The 24461-nt window shown below is 39.9% G+C and overlaps 1 protein-coding gene across 1 annotated transcript; it reads left to right on the top strand.

The window, feature by feature from the left end:
• The first annotated feature begins 7853 nt into the window (after positions 1–7853).
• Positions 7854–23842, top strand: LOC101168002 (protocadherin-17). Its single transcript, XM_004081946.4, has 4 exons — positions 7854–11446; positions 12577–12635; positions 12772–12941; positions 22257–23842. Exons 1-4 carry the CDS (start codon positions 8978–8980, stop codon positions 22832–22834), a joined length of 3276 nt encoding a protein of 1091 aa, XP_004081994.1. The 5' UTR covers positions 7854–8977; the 3' UTR covers positions 22835–23842.
• Positions 23843–24461: the final 619 nt, after the last annotated feature.

Here is a 24461-nt window from a genome sequence, read left to right as displayed (position 1 = left end):
GATTCTTCAAAAGCAAACCCTTCCATTTTATTCAAAGCAGCACCAGGTAAATTGATTCTTTGTCTAAACACTGGACAATAAGAAGAAGGTAGAAGTCAATTTATTTGCGTTTTTAATCTGATCAAGTCAACATTCTTTCTTTTGACAACGACCTTTCCATAAACCTGAAACGCCTTGAGGTTTGTTAATGAACTGTTCTGGAGGATGTCTGCGGAAACATTATGTGGAAAAGGGCAGGCAGTTTCAAAAGACATATGAAAGGTGACTGGATCAAACATCTGTCTATCATGGCTGAACTTTGCTCAATACATCAGATCAATGAACCACTGACAGCGCATCCAGTTGGCTAATAAAACCCATCCTGAAGTCACTATAGAAAGGAGCAGAAGCACATTTAACTCATTATTGTTATTTATCTTTCTCCATTAGTAGAAATAAACTCTACGGTACTACAGCGAACACTCAGCTGTTCAAGGACCACTTCATTAAAATAGTTTATATTGTAAATTTGAACTCATCTCAACTTATGGAAGGTATGTGGAGGAAAATTAAATCACGTGTATCTTACTAATAATAAAGAGATAACTTAAGTAAAAGATGAAAATGATGCCAATTCCCTTGCCAGAACTGCAGACGAAGAGTGCAACAGATCACATAATTAAAGGAGCATTGGTCAAACCTCACATGGAGGAAAATTATTTGTAATTATTAATATGATAAAAGCTTACGAATAAAGAAGCACAGTGGGAAATGTAAATTGAGACTTTTTTTTCATTAACACTGAAACCATTCAGTCTTAAATTTGTGCATTCATTTTGTCGCATGATTAGAATTTGTCTCCATAAACCCAGAATCATTTCATGCTTTAATGGTTTAAATAAAAACCTCAAAAAAAGACCAGATTTTTGGATAAATGAACAAATAGAAAAGATATTATGAAAAGTTTTCCATCTCTATCAAGCACAAGAAACCTCTTTTTCTCTCAAGATACTCATAGATGCACTAGAAAATAGCTTGTACAAGCACAAGTATGGTCAATTTTCTTTACACCTGGAAGCTGAATGCAGCTGCCAGAATGCCGACTGGTCCAAATGACTGAGCTTCAGCCAAAAGTGCATAAGCTGAACCCTGGCGAGATGAATTTCCTTTTGAACCCGAAGTTCAAATTTTCTGACAATAGAAAAGGGAAACAAGCCCTTTGCTACTTATTGATAACAAAAAATCCTCTAAGGTTTATGTAAACCTTATTTACTCTTAAACCATGATCCTTGGTGATCATGATCTGGGAGGATTATAGCTCAGACTCACTAAGCAGTCCAAATTAGATGTGGCGAAAAATATTTATCATCGGTGATGGAAGTGAATTTTTTTGTGTGAGTGAGACTGGAAAATCCGAGCTGATCTCCAAACGCAGGCGTCACCATCTCATTCCAATAATGACTGAAGCCGTCTAGCAGGAGCAGCTCAAATTAGCTTAGAGCCACAAACAGACAGACATGTTGATAATGAACAGTCTGCAAATGACCAGTGATACAGATGCAGCTGGTTTGATGTTGCTACACAACAGAACATATAAGCATGAACTTTATTACCAGACCTATTCTTAGATCTGTTTAGTTAAATGAACTCGTCTGTGAACAACGCTAGACCTCAGTCTTTGATATTACTGCACTGAAAATAAATATTGTTTTTAATGATTCAGTATTGGACAACATGCATGAGTGAGGAAGCAATTAAAGTCTAGCGTATGCCCTAACGATGACAAGGAAAAACTTTTGGACTTACCTAACTGTAAGCGCATTGACCGTGGCAGAGATAGGCTTTAGGCGTAAGGCTATTATTCTTGGCACCGAGGACATGGATACAGACATTTTTGAAAACATTACCATCAACTCACACTTACACCCAAGAAAAAAACATTTCACTTGTAAACTGAAAGACATTCTGACAAAAAATAAATCCACTCCTGTATCCATTTACCTCAGCAAAAAGGAACTATTATAAAAGAAATTTAAAGAGTTAAAGTCCCACTCTGATGATATTTTGCAATACTTTCAAAGTAATTATGATTATGCCATGTTTGAACAATAAAAAAAAAACAAACTTGTTTAGGACATTCTTTCTGTTCTCGCAGTAGTTCAGTAGATATTTGTCTACAAGTTGTGGGCGAGACCTTTGGTGCAGAACCCCCCTCCCCCTCAATTAACTGAGAGCTTTCTGTTTAGGATGCTCTCCTTCTAGTGCACAATTTTTGGGTAAAAATGATAGCTGACATTTATATATATATATATATAAGACCCGGGCAATAAACAGCTACGCACTGCCCGTTATCAGATACCCTGCAAGAATAATAAGATGGCCAAAGGAAGAGATACAGACCACGGATGTTAAAACACGAAAGCTCCTCACCATGCATGGAGGGTTCCATCCCAAATCCAGCACCCTGAGAGTGTATGCTAGCCGCAAGGAAGGAGGCCGAGGACTAGTGAGCGTAGAAGCCACTATCCAGGATGAAACATCCAAGATGCATGAATACATCAAGCTCAAGGCCCCAACTGACAGTGTGCTCAGTGAATGTCTCAGGCAATGGAGAACAGAGGATACAGTGCTGGAGGACAGACCCTCATGGGAGGACAAACCCCTGCATGGGATGTACCACCGGACCATAACTGAAGTGGCTGATATCAAGAAGTCCTACCAATGGCTAAAAAGGGCTGGCCTACAGGACAGTACTGAAGCACTCATCCTGGCAGCTCAGGAACAAGCCCTGAGCACCAGAGCAATACAGGCTCAGATCTACCACATCAGACAAGACCCAAGGTGTAGGCTGTGCAAAGAAGCGCCTGAAACAATCCAGCACATAACTGCAGGGTGTAAGATGCTGGCAGGGAAAGCATACATGGACATGGAGCGCCACAATCAAGTGGCTGGAATAATATACAGGAACATGTGTGCAGAATATGAACTGGAAACCCCAAGGTCCAAATGGGAAACACCTCCGAAGGTTGTAGAGAATGAGAGGGCAAAGATCCTGTGGGACTTCCAGATCCAGACTGATAGGATGGTAATGGCGAACCAACCAGACATTGTAGTGGTGGATAAAGAACAGAGGAAAGCCGTTGTGGTGGATGTGGCAGTGCCAAGCGATGGGAACATCAGGAAGAAGGAACATGAGAAACTGGAGAAATACCAGGGACTCAGAGAAGAACTGGAGAAAGCATGGAAAGTGACAGTGGTGCCTGTGGTAATTGGAGCACTCGGGGCAGTAACCCCCAAGCTGGAGGAGTGGCTATAACAGATACCTGGAAAGATCTCAGACCTCTCAGTCCAGAAAAGCGCAGTGCTAGGAACAGCTAAGATACTGCGTAGGACCCTCAAGCTCCCAGGCCTCTGGTAGAGGACCCGAGCTTGGAGGAGAAACCACCCGCGGAGGGTGAGAGGGGCGTTTTTTTTATTTTTATATATATATCTCAGAGACCTGCTACAGCACGCATGAGCTGGCCAGGTGGAGAAATACACAGAAATACAATTTTAAGCTTTATTTTCTTTATTTCTTTGTCCTCCATCCTTAGAAAAATCCTACTAGAACATGTTAAAATACTATTTTCATTGGAGTGGTTCTGTGAAATATATAGAGTATCTTTTTTTTCGTTTTTGCAACAGACACTATTTTCATCCCCTTTTGCAGACCCATGCAGCTTCATCAAGCTCAAACTTCAAGATATGCTCTGTTTCAGCTGTAAATTATGGTTAAATTCTGAGCAAACCGAATCCTGGTGATTTGTTCCAAAATATTGTTCTCTGAATTGGAAACATCATACATATTCAACAGGGTGCAAAGATCTCTGTATCCTTTAGATGCTCACTTATCTCTGCACTTCTTTGGGAAATGATGGCAGCACCATTTTAACTCCAAAGTAGGATTTCAAAGAGTCAAAGACTGAAAAAAAAAGTCTTATCCCCAAAACAAACAAACCTTTACCACAACACTGTCGTATACTCTCGGCAGCTTATCTGCGGCCTGTCAACTGTATAGCTGACAGGCTTTTATGGCCGGTTTCAGAGGGCTGGTACAAATGACCCATTTGGGTGTTCAGTTTGAAGGACTTGTTGTTAAATAGGGCATTTCTTGAGGACTATTTTCAGCTGCAGATTAATGCACATTTGGTATGCCAGCGAATTATGACAGCAGGGTGGTGTATGTGGGATTGACTAAAAATAAACAACAGCTCCCATGTTCCTCTTAATGAAGCAGCGTGCCATCCAGAGCAAGTGTCAGCCTCGTCTCATCTGAAATTCCATTAATACACAACAAATTTGCCAGTGTGAATATGTTTTTTAAGGCAGTATAAAACCCCATGGATTCTTTTTTTTTTTTCACAGTACTGATTAAAAATGTGTTTGAATACAGCATTTAGCAGGTTTAAATCAGTTTCTATTGAGCATTTTACTTAAAGTCCTACTCCTATAATCTCTTGATCTGTTGTAAAAAGTGTTCCCAAAGGTATTTTAATTGGGATCATGCTGTTTTTAGACTAAAAAAAAAAAACTGAGGACAATGTTTGTCCTGCAGAGCTGCAGGAGTTCATCCGAAATTCATCTCAGAGTTGTGAGTCTGTTGACGCAGAGTAAACCTTCCCCCAAAGCCCATCATTTATCTGCATACACTCTCTCCCGCTAGCTTACAGCCCCTCACAACCCCAACCCCTGCACCGGTAACATTAATGGCAAGCAATATCAAAGCTATCCAGTCGTACAGTTTTGAGCCACATGCCAGCTCAGACGAGGAAAAGGAAGACGTACGCGGATCTAGTCGTTTACAAGTGGTTGCATCAGAATGGAGCAGAGCTAGGAACTTGTGGCCTGCTGACCGTAGCTCCTATGTCACAGATACAAGCTTCTTCCAACAACATCTTTTTCTCTGTTCCGGGTCCACAAAATGTTTTTATGCCTAATTTTCTTTTTAAAAATATGTCCTCCATGATGAGAAAAATGCCACAAGAACATGTTGAAAATACCAAAAAGACAATTTTCATTGGAGTGGTTCTTTGAATATCTAGAGTCGGATGCAAAACTGTCCACTTGTGATATCTACAAAATTGTTGCTATTGCATTACAGCACATTGTAGACAAAAAGAAATAAAGTTCTTTTTAGTTTGTTTAAATAAAAAATTGAAACAATAAAATGGTTTAGGTCTTTAAATGAGACCAGACCAAAGCCTTTTATTAACCTTCTAAAAGCTGTTTGTTTTCAGTGTTACCGCAGGGTAACCCTTGTGCTATCCTAGGCACTTTGACATTTGGAGTTGGGTCATCTAGACCCACTAGACAGTGCTCTGAACCTTTTTTCTTCAATGATTTGTGAACTTCACTGGTGTCCATGGATTACATGAAATTTTTCCACCTTTATCCACCTTTGTCATGGTGGGGGGAACACGTCAATGTAAGGGTGGGGTCATCTAAGATACCACAAGGGTTAAACAAGGAAATCTCACAGGAGTCATAGGCCTGCACCACACCAGACTGTTGGTACACTATATTGCCCAAATCAGGCTACTAATTCACTCAGAAAATATTTCTATAATTCTTTTTTTTAAAACAGCACTTGTAAATAATCCGAATGTTGTTGTTAGCTTCGTTTTAGATGAGAAATGCTATCTAAAATGTTATCCTTAAAAAAACGAAAGAAAGAATGCTCCGCAAATATATCTGATTAGTCCCTTACAAGCAAAGATTGTACAACCCAGACTGTAAGTAGAAGCCAGGCACTATTATCCTAGTTTAATTGCACTGTGCTAGCTGAAGAAGAGCAAAACTTTTAGAAAACTTATCAACACCTTGAATTGTATAAAAGAATTTTAAAAAAAGAAAGAAATCTGCTTAGACAGTTACAAGTAAAGCAGAAAGTTCTTTTTTTAATACTAGATTTAATGAACTGTCCCTTTAAAACTTGTACCCCCAGAGGAGTCATGACATGGAATATGCAGAAAAATGGATCATTATTACGAGATAGAAATCAGACTGTGGTGGACTACAAAAGCCAGAGCAGATATATAATGACTTTTCACTTCATTCCAATAATTTGCTATTGGACTGACTCTTCCCTCTTTTTTTTTTTTTTGCTGCTTCGTTTTTGTTGTCATGCGTAAATTATTAACCATCTGAGGTTTTGCGGTGCGGTTGTGTCTCCTTTATAACTGCCTTCTCCCTCTATTTCAATCAGGTAATTAACATGTTTACGAAATGTCTGGTGGGGAGATTTGTTCCAAGAACAACTTGTTCCTGCATTTATGCATTTATTTCACAGAGACTCTGTGGCTTGTGTTGATCATCATTTCCACTCCCCACCATCAGTATTCTGGTGTGCAGCTGGAAGTGAGCCGCAACCAGAGACAGGGGCAAAAACAGAATGATAAACAATTTAATCTCACCTTTAATCATGCCAGTGCAGAGTGGTAAGTGAATCACATGAGTGAGATGTCAAGATGTAAAAAATGTGACCAAATAGAGCAGACTGTTGCCACGGTTCGCCATTTCCACCTGGACCAACAACAGGTGTGCTTTTGCAGCACGAGTGAGGTGTACTTAAATGCAAACAACAATCTGTTGCAAAACAGTGCATTTCCAGTCTAAGATGTGCTAATGGATGTAGTTCTCGCCACGTCAGGCTCTGGTCTCATTAGAAAGACTTATGAGGTAAAAAGTCATCAGCTGGGAGGAGAACAAAGCAGCCTGAGCTTCACATTAAGATTTGTCCCATTTATTAAGGATATGAGCCTCCATTGCATTCAGAATTCAGATCATATTAAATGGTATGACTGTGACAATGCGGACACAATTGTCAATAGCAGCTCTTTCCTGAGGTTTTAACTTAGACTGAATGATAATTAGTTTCCCTTTGTTGTCCTTATCTCTTACCTGCAGAAATGGGCAATTTATGCAGGCTGCACCCCGACCAGCCAAAGTGGAGGCTCCCCAGAGGAGGAAAGCAGCCATGTTTTCAGACAATGAAAATGAACTCAGGAGAAACTCAAAGTTGATTTAGATCCTGGGCAGCAAGAAATTAAATGGGAAGGCAGGCCACAGTGATCTTACCCTGATGTTGACACAGCTTCCTGGCAGAATTGCTCTCATAGGGGGCCTGCATCACCGAGGAGGCCTCTACGCCTCACTGAGACGTGGTCAAGAGAGCAAAAATGCAAATATCATATTGTTGAAGTGCTGAGCGCACTAAATGTCAGTCCATCTTTTTCAGTGTAAGATATGAGATTGATGCGGATAAGGCATTGTAGGCGAATGTGATAGCTTCATACGGCAGGTTGTACACACAGCTGTGATATTTGAGCTGTGAAATAAACCTGTTTTACCCCCCCCCCCTTTCTATAAGCAGCCTTCTTATGTCCTTTACAGAGATTATCTTGAAAAAACACCAACAGTCTGTCTTCCTTTTTAATCTTATGATTGAATTTCCTCAAAACCAACAAAGAGCAGAAAAAGAGACAGGTGTGAGCCTACTGTTGTCAGTAATAGAACAGAACATTTATTTCATGATGCTTGGCTTCAAAGATACTGAGAACACAGAGCTCTCAGTTACTCTCCAAAGCTGACAAAATGTTTTGTCAGCTTTAATATTACATTTTCCACACTGCGGTGGCCATCTGTTCCACTTCTCCCTTAAAATGACCACTTGTCAAGTCCTTTCTACTTCTTTTAAATCCCTGCCCGGCACATTTCATCAATCTCTATATAATCTCTCGTCCCCATCCACATGTATTAGGTGCAACATCCAGCAGCAGCAGCAGCAGCAGCACGCTGTCTGTGATGCTGCTGCGCGCTGCGCGCACATCAGTAAATGAATCACGTAGCACTAGAACAGCCTTTCTTCATGCGATCTTGCCAGACGTGCTGGAGAAACCCCCCGGAGGCTAGATCTGTCACCGTTCACTCATTTGCTGGAAGACGATCAGAAACTATGTTAAATGCTGCGAGAGATGCACAGGAGTCTGTTCTGAGGGCGTCGAGGGGTTTCCGGTCAGATCGGCTCACTGTTAAAGGAGCAGGTTTCAACAGTTGACGCGGAGAGAACTGAGCGCAGGAGGAGCGATTGATTTAGATTATCTGAAATCTTCCAGCAAAAAAAGAAGGAAAGAAAAGAAAAGACGCATCTTTTTCTGCATGTTTTTTTTTTCCTGGAGTGTTGTCCGAAGGAAGGATGCAGGAGCACCGGATCCAATTGGACTGGATTATGGGATTATTGGACTGGTTCTAGGACAATCATCGGGCAAAAGTCGCATCCGTGCGGTTGATGCTCTTGAATGACGGGGAGGGAGAAAACGCTCGGACGGGAGGATCAGCTCCATTATATCCTGCTTTTATTCCACTTTGTGGCGCCGACGGGCTGCGCGTGCGACGCGGACGGAACGCATATGCAACAGTGTGCTGCACAGAGGGGGAGAAAAAAGTAGATGCGCTGTGAATGGTAACATCGGGGGCAATGCTGCATTTTGAATAGCCATGTCAGTGTTTGCAGTAGGTGTAGATGTCGCATGAGGGCAATGCGCTTTTGTAAGCCGCGGTCTAACCTTCACCACAGAGATCCAAACGCTTTAACCTTGGAAGCACTATGGAATAATAATACTTTATTCTCATCGATTATTAATTAAGTCTTTTATTTTGGAAAGAAGAAAAAAGGAGGATACATGGAGCGCTGTGCTGGATTTGATGTTTAATTCATACATCAGGTGTCGTTGGGCGGTCATCTTTGTTTACAGAAAGAGTTCATCACGTGAAAAGAGGTTAAGAGACGATTGAAATGAGACAAGGAATGGGTTTAATGCCTAATTAGAAGGAGATCAGCGTCAACCACACGCCTGTTGTGGGTTTAGTTCTCTAGGTTTGCCATAATCAACAGGTTGAAAGTCAACGAGGATTTTTTTCTCTCCCCTCTTTTTCTGTCTGCCTCTGCTGTGTAGAAGGGATGCGTCTCTCTGTACCCATTTTTTTCCTTTTGTGGGTTAAAGCCCTCTCTCTAAAAAATCTCAATTATTCTGTCCCAGAGGAGCAGGGACCTGGAACTGTGATAGGTAATATAGCAAAAGATGCTGGATATGGGACTATTGAAAGGGGGAAGAAATCCAACTTCCGAGTGCTGGAGAATTCGGCACCTCATCTTGTGGATGTTGACCCCGAGAGTGGACTAATTTTTACCAAACAAAGGATTGACAGAGAGACATTATGCAGGCGCAACCCAAAGTGCCAGCTCTCCATGGAGGTGTTTGCCAACGACAAGGAAATCTGCATGATCAAGATTGATATACAGGACATAAATGACAACTCACCCAGTTTTCCCTCAGATCATGTTAATATTGATATTTCGGAAAATGCGGCTGCTGGAACCCGCTTTCCTCTGACCATTGCACATGACTTAGATTCTGGGGAAAATGGTATAAAGACCTATCAAGTTACAAGAGATGATTACAACACTTTCTCTTTGGATTTAAAAGTGAGAGGTGATGGGACAATTTATCCAGAGTTGGTGGTTCAGAGACCTCTGGATAGAGAGGATCAGAGTCATCACACCCTTCTTCTCACTGCAATTGACGGTGGGGAGTATCCGAGATCAGGCTCTATGCAGATCAACGTCAGAGTGACTGATTCGAACGACAACAGCCCAGTTTTTGAAAAATCCTCGTATGTGATAGAGATCCCAGAGAATTTACCCCCAGGAAAAATACTTATAGATCTGAACGCCACCGATCAAGATGAGGGAAGCAACGGGCAGGTTGTCTATTCCTTTACTGGATATGCATCTGAGCGAATACAAGATTTGTTCTCAATAGATCCCAACACCGGCGTCATCAAGGTCCAGGGAGAGATTGACTTTGAGGAGAATCCAATCATTGAGTTTGATGTGCAGGCTAAGGATCTGGGGCCCAACCCGATACCAGGCCACTGCAAAATTACCGTCAAAGTTCAGGACAAAAACGATAACTCGCCAGTTATAACTTTTGTTTCTGTCCGGCAGGGGGCCATCAGTGAGGCGGCCCCCCCAGACTCTGTCATAGCGCTTGTCAGAGTGACTGATAAAGACTCTGGCCGTAACGGTCAACTTCAGTGCAGGGTTCTGGGAAATGTACCTTTCAGACTGCAGGAGAACAACGATAACTTCTACACTCTGCTCACAGATAGACCTCTAGACAGGGAGACGAGAGACGAATACAATGTGACAATTGTGGCGAGAGACAATGGCATCCCTTCTTTGAATAATACTAGGTCATTCACAGTAAAAATTTTGGATGAGAATGACAATGCCCCACGTTTTACAAAGTCATTGTACGTGTTGCAGGTGCCTGAGAACAATATCCCAGGGGAGTACTTGGGCTCTATTTTGGCCCACGATCCAGATGTAGGCCGAAACGGAACAGTGACCTACTCTATACTGCCGTCACACATAGGAGATGTGTCAGTGTACACCTATGTGTCTGTTAATCCCACCAATGGAGCCATATACGCGTCTCGCTCCTTTAATTATGAGCAAACCAAATCCTTCGAGTTCAAAGTTCAGGCTAAAGATGGCGGCTCCCCTCATATGGAAAGTACTTCCACAGTCCGAGTCAATATTCTTGACGTGAATGACAATCTCCCTGTTATTATTTTACCGCTTCTGCAAAATGACACAGCGGAAATCCCAGTGCCTAGAAACGTGGGGATTGGGTACATTGTAGCTACAGTGAAAGCAGTGGACCATGACCATGGAGATAGTGGCCATTTAACCTATGAAATCACAGAGGGAAATGACGACCACCTGTTCGAGATAGATCCAGTGGGAGGAGAGGTCAGAACAGCCCATGCTCTTTGGGAGGAGATTGCTCCAGTAGTTGAGCTGGTGGTGAGGGTAACTGACCATGGCAAGCCCCCCTTATCTGCCGTGGCTAAGCTCATCATTAAAGTGAACACAGAGACAGCGGTAGGAGGGGGTTCCAGCGCGAGTGGGGAAAAACAGCACTGGGATGTGTCCCTGCCCCTTATTGTTATCCTCTGCATTATCTCTGTCATGCTCTTAGCCGTCATGACCGCCATCGCTGTCAAGTCCAAGCATCACGATAAGGAGAGTGGGAATTATAACTGCCGCATGGCTGAGTACTCCAACACTCCAGTGGGGAAGGGAAAAAAGAAAAGGATCAACAAGAGTGACATCATGCTGGTGCAGAGTGAGATGGAGGAGAGAGATTCTGCCAGTCGGATGAATGTGGTGAGCAGTCCGTCTCTCATCACTTCACCAATATGTTTCGACTACCAGAGCCCTCTGCCGCTCACGCTGCCCAGGTCAGAGGTCATGTACCTGAAAACCACCTCCAACAGCCTGACCGTCCCTAGGTCAGGGTGCCACTCCAGCTTTGCCGGGCTGAGCTCCGACACTTCAGGAAACAGGATGTCAGTGATACAGGTAAGGGGATGCTCTTTCATATTCATCATCTGAGCATTATTCTCACTCATCTGCACATGCTGCTTTGACATGAAAATCTTACAAAAGAAAAGGAATTGCAAAAAAGGGAGGACTGGAATTCACTTATTACTATTCTTATTATACATTCTCTGAATATAAAGCACAATACGGTAACCCTGTGCTGAAATGCACTCATCTATTTTTTAAAAAAAGTTTCAATTTTTCTTTCCTTCTCAGTCTTCTCCTGCAAAAATGGCACAGTTGGTCTTCATAACCTGAAAGTCTTCTGAGTTAGACATGAAAACAGTGTGAGTCTTGAACAAGGCTGCAGTGACCCTGCCAGATTCACAGCTTTAGAGTGAAAGAAGAAAAAAAAAAGGAAAATCTCGCCTGAAACGTGGAATTGGACAGGTGTTTGAGCAGCTTGTCCGATCACATTACTGAACCAATGTGCACCAGACAGCAAGATGCACACAGCATAACCTTACAATCGTATTTTTTGCCCCCCCCCCCTCCACAAATATGTGCCAGATCCAACCATCCGCATCCAAAATTGGCACGATGGGGCCATTAATAGGCTCCAGCCTTGCCTTGTAGAGATGGCAGGGTTGAGCACATGAGCCAGCTAACATGCAAATTGGACAACATGGGTGTGTAGTAGTGTTTAGCACAACAGAATTATCTGTTGTAAATGAAGTAAATATCTAGGACAGTCTCGCAAACAGTCTCATTTGGAGACACTAACACAGATGACAAGGCCTGGCACTGTCACCAGTCACTAGTGTATGTGGGTGTGATCAACACAAACACATTACTTTCAAAAGAGAGGCAAAAGGATGCTGATGACAGTGGCCAATGCTTGGACCATATGCTTTGCCAAGGAAATGGTCCAATGGTCGCAGTGTAGGTCGGCACTTTATCTTCCTGCCATTACTGACAGGTGCCCTGTGATTCTTCTAATAACATCTAAGTGATCTGCACGCATTTTTAAGGTATCAGATTAAGATGAGGGCATTTCTTTTCTTTTCTTTTCTTTTCTTTTCTTTTCTGAATCTTGTGTTGTGTTTTGCTTTTGTCATGAATTTTAATGTGGTCCCCCTGCATAATACTGTTTTCACTTTCATTTCTAGACTGAAAATTTCTCCTCAGAGCCCAATTATTCTGGCAGCAGGCAGCCATTTGTTCAAAGGTAAGGGCAGGGTCCAAATACCTCCTGACCAGTACATATAGCAAGCCCACTAACTCCTGCTATCAAAGAAGGAAGTTCTCACATAGAACTAATGGCACGTTATGTTTGATTTCTCCCTCCTTCTATTCGGCTGCAGTTCAACATTTAAGGATGCAGAACGAGCAAGCCTCAGAGACAGTGGCCATGGTGATAGTGACCAGGCTGATAGTGACCAGGATACTAATAAAGGCTCACACTGCGACACATCTGCCAAGGAGGCCCTCAAGATGAAAGCGGTGGCAGTTAATGGCCAGCCTTTTGACAAGGGTGAGTGGACATCTTCAAGATGCCTAACTGACTCTTATACCAGACATTGTTTGTATTTAATGCAGCAAGAACGTGTCCGCCACTCGCTAGAGTTTAAGTGGAAGTCTACCAGCTTCTGGGAACAGTCAATGCAGACACTTCCATCAACATTATTAGAATCTGCTGCTGCTGCCTCTGTTGCTGCTGCAGCTGACTACTTTGCTCATCTTTACATTGCAAACAGCTTGAGCTGTGTTTCAAAGACAGCATGGAGGCACCAGAGTGAAGGGTAGATGGTAGTTTAAAGGGATTAAAGAGGCTATTGGCTCTGCAGGTAAAAAAAAAAAAAAAGGAACATATTCTGACTGATTTAATCATCAAAGAGACTCGAATGCATGGTAAAAACTTACCTGAGTCTGTATCTCTTTTGATCATATGATTCATCGCATTCATGTCTTAAAAACATGACCGAGACAAGAAAGCATGACACCTTCAAGTGCAAAATGACAGATATTTCTGGTGCAACATGACAGTGAGTCTCCTTTCTTTTTTTTTACTTGGAACCATTTTCCCAGCTATTGGTTGTGCTTTCTTAAAAACTGAAAATAGACTTGTTAAATTATATTTCACAATTCTGAAACCCTCCACTGAGCCAGGAGTCTAATCACTGATGACTGTCAATCTATTTCAACCTGACTAACCTGAAAAAGACCGATATATTTAGCTGTTTTGGATTTGGACTCAAAATATGAAAGCAACTCTCACCGAGAAGATAAAAAATAATGTGGGACTCTAGTGTAGGGGTTATGTTTTTCATTTTCTTGTCTGTGCCTTGCAAGGGAATGACTGTGGTCATCATGTCCCTCTGCGGCACTTTCCACACCATTTACATTGCTATGAACTGTTTGTTTGCGGCATGCTCAGGAGAGCAGAGATGGAAACACTCTTGTGGGTGCCAGAAGTATCTGCAAATCTCCCTCTATCTGTCTCACTTTTATGTATGTGTGAATGCGTGTTTGTGTGTGTGCTTTCAGGAATTATGGCAGACCAAACTTGACTCTGTGGGAGGTGTAAATTCAATCACACTTTTTTTGTCAGTACATTTCAAAATCTGATTCAACCCAAGTTCTAAGGCCAGTCACTTGGAGAAATACCGAAAGATTTGTTTAGTCTGCAAGGAAGGGAATATTTACCAGTTCAGCCCTGACGCTTACACGGCTGCAGTGTCAGTTAATTTATAGACCTGCTCTTCTAAGATAAAATTAATAAAATCAAGTGAGGCGTCACTTTTAATATCAGTGTGTTTTGCTAATGCCTTTCTCTGTTTTTGTGTGAGAAATGGACCTAGGAGCCAGAGTCTCAGTGGGATGAAATTGGCTTTCTCTGCTGGGGTTGGTCAGCTGGACATTAAATGGTGTCAGTGTCTGCTGACGGAAAGATGGAACCACCGCATTATGCATTACGCCCAAGACTTGATCACACAAACAACATCAGCCACCAACCCACACAGGTCTTAAAGTCCCCTATGCACACACACACAAATGCACAAATACAGGTACATTTATTGAACAACAAAGCTGCTGTTTTGCAGATTTAGACAAGATAGCACTATTATCCAAAATGGAGACACCGCAGAATTTTTGTTCCAATGCAGCATCACAAAAGCTTGCGGGTTAAGTAGCATTGCTTTTATGTCTTTACCTTTACCATCCCTCTAGTCTCTTGGCTGCTTTGATACAGGTAATATATGCACCTGTGCAGCTTCCACTATCATGCACTCTGAATATTTATTCACTCTCACAGACACCAGATGCATGGTGGGCATGTTGCTAGGCTTTCTCTGATTCTATTTATAATGAGCAGTCAGTCTTTGTTTTTTTATTTATTTATTAATTTTTAAATATATTTATTTACATTCTTGCTAACAATGTTTTTTTATTGTAAAGTTAGGAAAATCCTCGTTGGTCACATTCCGGAAATTTAGGTTAATAATATTTATAATTAAAATCAAAAGAAAAGAAAAAAAAACGCTGTGATGAAATGTAAAATGGTGCTGGAGAGGCAGTGACAAGCAGAACAGATGTAAGCGCTCTCTCTCCCTCGTACGTCTTTTAGAGGCTTTTATTTTTTATTAATACAAATTCAGCAGCTACTAACTGATAGATTTATTTTTCTAAGTCAGTACATTTGAGCAATAGCTTGTGGGAGCAGTTTCTATCAGAAAATATGAGGATATGACAGGGTCGCAGTGGGTTACAGATGAGAGGTTACAATTTATTTGCACATTTGAACTCACATTTGAAAGTTTTAACAGAGCTGTCTGAAACACAGTTTTCCTGTAGCTTTGTTGTGCAGACATTAGGCCTGCACAATATATCGCAAGTTCATCGTTATCGCGAGATCAAGCTGTGCAATATGCATATCGCAAAAGAGGGAGAAAATTGCAATAAATAGTTACCTTAAATGTGCAAAAACAATCTTATGGCAGCTTGAATTATTTAACGGATCAAATAATTCAATTTATGCATTTGACCAATCAGATGCACCCCTTCACGTTGTTGACCAATCAGATTTAGGCCTTTTATGTTTGATGCTCACCCCCTATGTAGACAAGCGTCATTTGGAGGATAATTGTTATGTTCCAGTGAAATGGAAACAGTTTTTTTGGTAGTTTTGCTATTTGTTCATATACCGCATGTTATATTGTCATCGCAATATTGATCACTATAATCGCAAGTTTTCCTCAAATCCTGCAGCCCTAGCAGACATCATGTTTTTTGTACAGGAAAAACTTTTTTTTTTCATAAAGAGCCGATTTTTAATAAGCATTTAATGTATTTTCAGTGATTTATAAAAAACATTTTTGGTGTTTTACCTATATGGTGGGACATGTGCTCCAAAGACAAGAGAAAACCCTACCTGTATTCTGTACCTTGGACACACATACACATCCCTTTGCATTAGTCATCTGCCAGCTCCTCCACAGACAGGAACCATGGAAATGAATTCAGCATCTGCCCACTTCTCCTTCCTTATGCTTATTCTTCCTGCCTTGTGTATCTATGCTTAAAAATGCTTTTCACAATTGCCCAAGAAGAAATATGGGTGAACATGAATGCGTGTAGCGCACAGTGAAGCACAGAATTAGTGTTGTGGTTCTGCCAAATCTAGCTACCATTTAGGCTAATACTCCCTTAAGCACAAACCCAGATATTGTCAGAATAATTAATACTGAATTACAGCGAGATACTCTGTGAGCTAGTATTTAACACGACAGGAAGTATTTATTTCATCATTAGATAAATGTTATTGTTATTGCTAATCTAAGATTAAAGTTCTCTTCATTTAGAGACAATAACGACCTGGTTCCCAAATGATTGATATGTCTGATAACCTAATAGTACTGATCAGAGGAAAATATTGACAAACAAGTTACAATAATACTTCATGGGTATCTTAGTGACTAACTAAATATTCAATAAAAAGAAAGATACCAGACATTTTAATAGCCCATTAAGTAAGTTACCCTAATAAATAGAAACTATGGGTTATTTTTTTTTTACTAATGGAGCCATTAAAAACCCCATCAAAGTGACCTGAATTGCTTTATTAGTAGTAATGTGTATAATTTGAAGAAATTAAAGACACACTTTCAAACGTAAAAGGTTGCCGTGGCCTTTAAAGTGTTGTGTATACATTTTTTAAAAACTATTTATTAAACATGAATAATTAGTCTCACCGAAGATAACCTGAAACCAGCAACTAAAACTATCATCTAAAATGGAAAAGGTTTTTGTTAAGGCCATGTATCAAGTGAGAATATGAAACGAGCTCTAATGATAATCTACAGTTTGTGTAAGTCTAAGTGTTGCCCTTTGTGAGCTGTGACTTAAACATTGGTTCTGGATTGCAGCTCCCATAAAATGACTTTTCCCCTCTTTCTCCATATCTTTAGCTGTATAATTCCTGCCTGAATCATTTATGATGGAGTTTCACTTTCTTTGTCAAGTTTTCATTGAATTATAGCCCGGCAAGGGCAGCAAAATCCAGGATCCACAGTATGCTTTAATTTTGAAAAGGGAAGTTTTGTGGATCAACAAGTTATTCAAAATCACCTTATTTTTCAGTCTGTTATATAGTACACACATTAAGTGATAAATTGTCACATTTGAAGTTGCTAAGCGTCTTAAACTCCCACTCAGATCATCTTTTGATTTATTGTTAAAGGAGTCCCAGAGGTCTTTTAATTATGATTAAAATCAGAAGACCAATTATGATTAAAATTAAAAAGACGTCATGGTTGTGGTTGGGACTGCTGGAACGGAGTAGGCCCGCCCCAATTCTCAACATCCATCTGTTAAAACACTCTGCTGCTAGCTCACGACCCTATACAACCCCAACCTAACATTACCGGTGCAACAAAAATTGCAGGCAATATTGGTAAATACAATTTTGAGCCAGTTGCCATGCAAAGACGAGTGAAACGAAGATGTTGATGGATCTATTTGACTACAAGTGGATCCATCAGAATGGACCGGAGCAGGGAGCTTGTGGATGCAGATTGTAGGATCTATGTCACTGTTGCAAGCTTTTCCCAACTGCATCTTTTCATCTACTCCTAATGTATAACAATTTGAATACAACAGTAAGAACACTACACACTAACACTAAAAAACGCAATTTTGAGCTTAATTTCCTTTATGCATGTCTAATACCATTAGATAAATGACACAAGGACACGTCAAAAACACCTAGAATAGAATAGATTAGAATATCTTTATTTCTTTAGCACTTTTCCCAGAACGAATCACAAAGTGCTTAACAAGAAGAGCATAAAATCATATCAAAACCCAAAAATGTAATAAAGTACAATAATAATAATAACAATAAAACAAAACACAGTAAAACGAAGTAAAACAAGTAATGAAATCAATAAAATAAAATGTCTTGACCTGAGATTTAAAACACTCAATGGAGTTAATGTGACGCAACGGCAGTGGGAGGGAGTTCCAAAGACGAGGAGCAACGGCTTGAAATGACAGATCTCCTCTAGTCTTAATGCGGGTTTTTGGAACGCTTAAAAGTTTATGGTTGGAGGGTTAGGGTTAACCTAATCTTTTTAGATAAAAAAAGGAAGAATATTTACATGAAATTGGAATTTTATGGGTGTAGTTTTATTTTTGTTTGGATTTCAAATGTATTTTTTTTGTAAAATAACTGGCCTTCGAATCTGTGATTTTTTGCTTCTAAAATTTAGAATAAGGCCAATCAAGAATAAGGCCACTATCTAAAAATTGCTTTCATTTGAAGCTTTGACACCTGGAGGGTTTAACACCCAACCTTATTAATTAGGTTTAAGAAAAGATCACAAGATTGATGTGATAAGTGATATAACCTCTTCAGACTCTTCACTTTCCTTTCAAAGCATCCAAAGATGAAGCAGGAGACACCTGTATTTAGATCAAGGACATTCAGCACAATTACACATTATGGATGAAAAACCAACTCTATAGTCAGTGTGTTGTTTCCGTTGAACACAGATGCAGAAAATACTTCCAGTGCATATGAAATAGATTTTTTTTTTCTGTATCTGACAAATTGCAAGATCTTTTGAATTTTTTGTCAGAAAAACATCGCACATTGCAACATTGCAAAAAGGTTTGCATTTACAAAAAAACGGTTTTATCCAGTATAGTGGAGATAATGGGATGTCAACTGAGACTCATTAAGCTATAATGTACATAAAGTCTATAGATAAATGAGACAATGTCCTTAAGGCACAACTTTAACCCATCTGATGCATTAATATTTTTCAGAGGAAAGGGGGAATGTATTTCCCATTAAAAAAAAATTGCTGAGTACTAACAGTTCTTATGTAAAATTAACAATGCGATTTAGCTCTGTCCAGTCATAGCATAATTAACAGTTTTATCATATCCCGTGGCAAGAGTGGGAGCTTTTGTGTGGGTGTTAATAGACTAGCATAAGTATAGAGTAGCTGTTGCATGTACCTTGCAAATGAGCTTGCATTGCATGTGTGGTATCGAGGTTCTGATTTCCACGTCCCCTGGGAACTGTGGCACCGGGAGGGCATCTGTTTGTTCTTGGTTTTATATTTCCTCATGCACACTGGTCAAGGATAAGGAAAGCTTTGCCAGCTGGAATAATTTATCCACTTTTTTCGAGCGAGAGTCGTCATTTGTAGCCTCCTATAAATACTACACACTTGTCATCTGAGCCAGGTTTCAATATCCCTCCAGCGTTCATGCACTTTAATATCATGGCATAACATGAGAGCAAAACAGAGATGAGCTGATCAGATTTATGAAGTGATGAATTAATTATGATGCTTATTTCCATTAAAATGACTGGATGCATTTCTTGTCAGAAGGCAATGTAGATTCATGAGAGTCAAGTGACTTCAAAATGTCAGTTAGATGTGAGAAAATTTGCATTATCTGCTGTGATTATACTCAGCTAACATTTTCTCCCTGCTGAAAGATGCATCCATTAAAAAAAACAGTTTTTATTTAGCCACTTTCCTGACATGCCAACAGGAAGCACAAAGTAAAAAAAAAAAAGCGTAACAAAAATTTGAATATATTTATTGATTATCGTAAATGTGTTTATTTACCAAAAACGTTGTCGCTCTCTCATGGAAATCAGAGCAAAGAAAACTCATTTATTAGAGTAAAGCTAAATCACAAGACAGAGCAACAGGAGGATGAAATTACCGTTTCATTTTCATGTGGAACAAATGAAGGAAATCTATTATTTTCCACCAATTTGCAGACATTTTTGACATTTTGCTTCATGCCTTTACATGCAAAATACTTCAGTACATTATTGTCACATTAAATTTGATAGCCTAGTGAAAATGGCCCCAGAAGAAAAAAAAAAAAAAAACCTGACACCCGCTACATCACAGCAAAAGGAAAAAAGTCTTTTTTTGTTTGTTTCTCCTCTGTTTGTGTTGACTTTGAAATTGTGGTGAAAACATTACAAAGCTGCAATAAAGCAGTAGGACAAAAAGACTTTTTTACTATTATTTTAAATTTTCATTTTAAATCTTTTATATGTTACATCATAAAATCAACAGGCTTGAAACAGGATCAAAATCCAACATTTTTAAAGATTGTTAACTTGTACATGCAGCAAATATCTTCTTAAAATAATTAGAAAATTGGTAAAACTTTAATGTGTTTTAGTTTTTTAGGGGAGGAAATGTTTTTAAAGCCCGATTTTAATTGGATATTTTATTAGTTTGGCATCATTATCAGGGTGTACACTGCGACTCACCATATGTCAGCTGGGAAAGATTCCAACATCCCACGACCCTAAGAGATAAAACGGGTATGGAGGATGGATGGATGATAATTTGGCAGTCCATATAGCAATCAAAATGCATGATAAGGACAACAGGTTGAAAAACAGCACGCAACTAGACTAAATCAGGCTTAAAAAAAGAAAAAGAAAAAAATAATCACAGGGACTTAAGTGACAGGAAAATATCCAGGAGCAAACATAGTTAAACCCAGTTAACCCTGTAAAGTCCCCTACTTCAAGGAATTGACTAAAAATTCAGATTTTTTTGAAACTCTTTGATAAAACTCACAAAAATAGCATTTTTTAATTATAGAAATAGATTATAAATTAGGATGTGTTGGGTGATTTGGTACGTTTTTGCTCACAACAGTTAATTTAAAGGAACTATATCTTGCTTTTCTTATACCTATCACAATAAACTATATCTATATGATAATATATTACCTTTGGCACACTAAAGAACATATTTCTTATAAAATATGGGTTATTTTCGGGAGATTATCTTCCTATCCAGAATTAAGACTCAATCTCTGAGGCACCCCCTTTCACTCCTTGTGGACACCGCCCATTTCATTACGCCAACATAGAGCCGGCCTCGGCGACGTGTTTGCGTTTCGCCCACGAAAATAAATAACATCCAAACTTTTACAACGATGGATGTCCGTATTGTGCTCATAAAAGGAAAGTGTTTTTTGCCGATCACTGCTAGCTCTGTGGAGAAAGTGGATGTTTGTGTGTTAGCCTGGGGGCGGTGCTGGCAGCTTAGACTCTTCCTGGAAAGGGCATTTCCTCACTTATCTACGTCACAATGTGAGAAGCTGATAGTTTTGGGAGGATTGGGAGGGGTTGGTGCTCAGAGAGCAGGTTTTAAGACAAATATTCAGTGATGCGTGAATGGAGCAAAATACCGCTTTGAGGTTGTTAAAGTTGATAAAGTTTTTGAAAATGAACAAAACTTTTCACACTAAAAGTTTTTTGGGGTTTTCATGGAAGCAGCTATTTTGAAATGAGCAGGAAAAGTCCTTCTACTGCCTCAAGTGGAAGGGTTGGTGAACTACAGGGTAGAAAACTTGGACCCAATTCTATACATTGGGGTTGTAAGGAAAGTTAGGATCATGCTAATGAAATGGTGGGCTCAGAAATGTGTCTATCGAATATTAAAAATGGTTATATAGGGTAAAAAGGAAGTGAAACATGTAACATGTTACATCTGGAAGGAGAGTCATTGTATTTTCTATACAGGAAGTAACAGTTTTTTAACAAGATAATACCAGAAACAAAACCAACAAACCAAAAAGGAACCAATTGAGGTTAACATAAAAGGTCAGTTTTTCTCTTCTTTAGGAATTGAAGGGACACAGAAATATTTTACTGGCCTCTGTTTTGTAGAATCAGTGTACCAGTAAGTCAATAAGAAAGTCTGGAGCCTAAAACTGTGACAAAATGATTACTCTTGAGTGTGAACAACATTTAATGAAAAACATCTTGCCTCCGGTTTAGAAATGCTGAAAAACTCTCATGTAAATTTCTGAATAGTTTTTTTTTTCTTTTGCGCTTCTTGCTTCTGATGGAAATGCAAATGGAGTACATCACTTCCTCTGCACCAGATTATTTATTTTTTTCAGGAAACACCTACACAACTTTGATATTACAGCAGGAAAATGTGTCTCTTAAGTAGAAAAATCATTAATTTTCTATATTTAGCAAAATAAGAGAAGTTAGTGGGTTTTTTTGTTTATTTTTTAGTACTCTAAAGTGCACATTTAAAAGAACAGTTACATTTGAGCTTTGCAGAAGTTGCCATTTTATACTACGAGTTTCTATGACATATACAAAACCATGTGTCAGGAAAAGCAGCCGAAGTTGTATGCAAAACGTTAGAATTTGTGTTTGTTTGCTACATTTTTATATTGCTGCACATCCTTCAAAATGTCATCTACATTTTCCTCTAGGTTGTTCATACTCATACCCCAGCAGGCTCCAATAAAAAATGTTTAACTGTTTTTGCAGAGCAAGACAAATCAGTCCACTGCACCGATGAATGTCGTGCACTGGGACATTCTGACAGATGCTGGATGCCAAAGTTACGGGTAGGAAGCCAAGCAGACAGCGCAGATAATCGCACCAACCTTTTCATCCCTGTGGGAATGGATGCCATGGTAGAGACAGAGATTTATGGCACCATCAGCTGCAACAGCAGAAAAACCCTCAGCACGTTTGGAAAGGAGCAGCGGGACAGTACTATCCTTGTGGCCAATGTCAAACCTTACTTAAAATCACAGCGTGCGCTAAGCCCACCGCTACAAGAGAGTCCATCTGCATCCAGCAGTCCCACCAAGAGTAGCACGCCCATGGACTTGGCCAACCAAGAGTCTAAAGAGGAGAGGGACCGTGGATCAGACAGCAGTGCCTATGGCCCTCCAGATGGCCAGTGCTCCCCACAGCACACTGAGCTGGAGGAGCCCTCCTACCTGACCTGTGAGCTCAGGCCTAAGTCTCTGTCAAGCAGCCTCATTCACAGCTCTGTCATCAGCCAGGAGTGCGGGGGGTCGGATCGCACTCTCAACCCGAGGGACTCTGGGAACTGACAGGTGAGGCAATCGTGCTCCCCTCACCTGCCAGGGGGTGTGATGAGGACATCCCAGGTAATGACCAATGGGTGATTTATTTTTGACCCACAGACGTGTTCAGACACACATCGTATAACCAAAAACCATCTGCTTTATATGTTTTTCCTTTATTTCTTTTTATTTTTTTTTATTTTATTTTGTGACTTGTGTTTAGGTGAAATATGTGTCCTTGACTCCTGTGAAGATTTGGGGGGTAGGGGGGTTGGGGTGGGACTCAGTGCTTTTCTGACTTCAAGTGTTTTCATGGTGTACTGTACCTGTCAATTTAGATGTCTGTATTTTACACATTTCCAACTCCAATTTTGTGAGGCTGTTGAACAAATTGCTACTGTTGCGTTATTGAGTCCTGTCTGCTTTTGTACGGTGAAGCTTTCTGTCTCCATTTAGTGTATAAGGATTCTCTCTCTGAATATCACAAGCAACTGAAATACATATCAGTAAAGTTACATTCAAAAGTGAAGTGTCTTATGAACTGTTTATGGTGGTGCAACAGGGAATGTCCCTTTTCATAAAAAAAAAAAAGACCAACACCATTTGAAAACAATTTTTTAAGAATGTATTTGTAACTCTAGTCGTTGTCCTCTCTGCAGTTTATGTGAAAACAAGCTGGGTTTACACGTGAATGTGGGCTACTGTACTTGTTGTGTACTTTATTAAATTTGTATACACTGTGTGCATGGGAAGGGGTTATTTTCGACTGGTGACAACTTCTGAAGCTGTCTGTTTTGTGTGAAAGAAGCGCATTCCTTTGCAAAAGGTGCTTTTATGTGTTCAAGAAAGATAGCACTAGCAACTCTGCAAATGTGCCATCCCTTAGTTGTACACTGTGTGCCCACACATGTCATTTACCATGCTAGTTGAAGCTACTTCTTCTCAAGAAAAATCAGAAACCAACATTTTACACGGCTATTTATATTGAATAAAGTCAAATAAAAACAAGCACTGTGGATTAGTGCACTCAACGGATGATGAGTTGACTTCCTCTGCACAAAGCTTTCACTCAAAGTATACATCATTGCCATGAATACATTTGTGGTGTTTTCAAATGTCCGTATTCCTGAAGGTTTGTATTAATGTCAATGCATCTGACAAATATTGAGACATGAATCTGAACAGAAAAGGAAAAAAAAATGCTCAACCTACTGCTTCAATGAGAATTCACAAGCAAGGTCTTTTGCAATTAATTCTTTGATAGCATAAACTTCAAAAAACGGGAGAGAGATGTCATGGAGTAAAATCCTTGAAGCAGCCATGAATTAAGGTAACAGTAAATTTAAAAGTATGACAAGTACAGTATGTGTAAAAAAAAAAAGAAGAAATAAAAATACAAAAAGTTTTTCAACAGTGCCTCTTTAATGTGTCTAAGATGTCTATCATTTGCAGTGAGCCTCATTAGATTTGCAAACCTGCGTCTGTGAATTTGCCGGTTGTATGCATTATGCACTGTTTACCATTCAGTCAAATGCAAATAAGGTAGATGTGGTGACAGACAGGCCATGCTCTGTAGGCATATTAGGCCAGACTGCAGCAATCCCCCGATTGCTCATTTCTATCTAAACCTAACCTGCTTTCCAAACACCGGGCT

This window comes from Oryzias latipes, chromosome 21, assembly GCF_053564925.1.
Source record: "Oryzias latipes strain Hd-rR chromosome 21, Olatipes_Hd-rR_3.1".
NCBI lineage: Eukaryota > Metazoa > Chordata > Actinopteri > Beloniformes > Adrianichthyidae > Oryzias > Oryzias latipes.
Note: the sequence above shows the minus strand (reverse complement) of the source record. Positions and strands in the feature narration are given on the sequence as shown.

Excerpts from the sequence above, each read along its gene's own strand:
- LOC101168002 (XM_004081946.4), top strand. The coding sequence starts at position 8,978 with ATGCGTCTCTCTGTACCCATTTTTTTCCTTTTGTGGGTTAAAGCCCTC. Across the intron at positions 11,447-12,576 it reads ACAGGATGTCAGTGATACAG|ACTGAAAATTTCTCCTCAGA; the intron begins GTAAGGGGATGC and ends TTTCATTTCTAG. Across the intron at positions 12,942-22,256 it reads TGGCCAGCCTTTTGACAAGG|AGCAAGACAAATCAGTCCAC; the intron begins GTGAGTGGACAT and ends CTGTTTTTGCAG.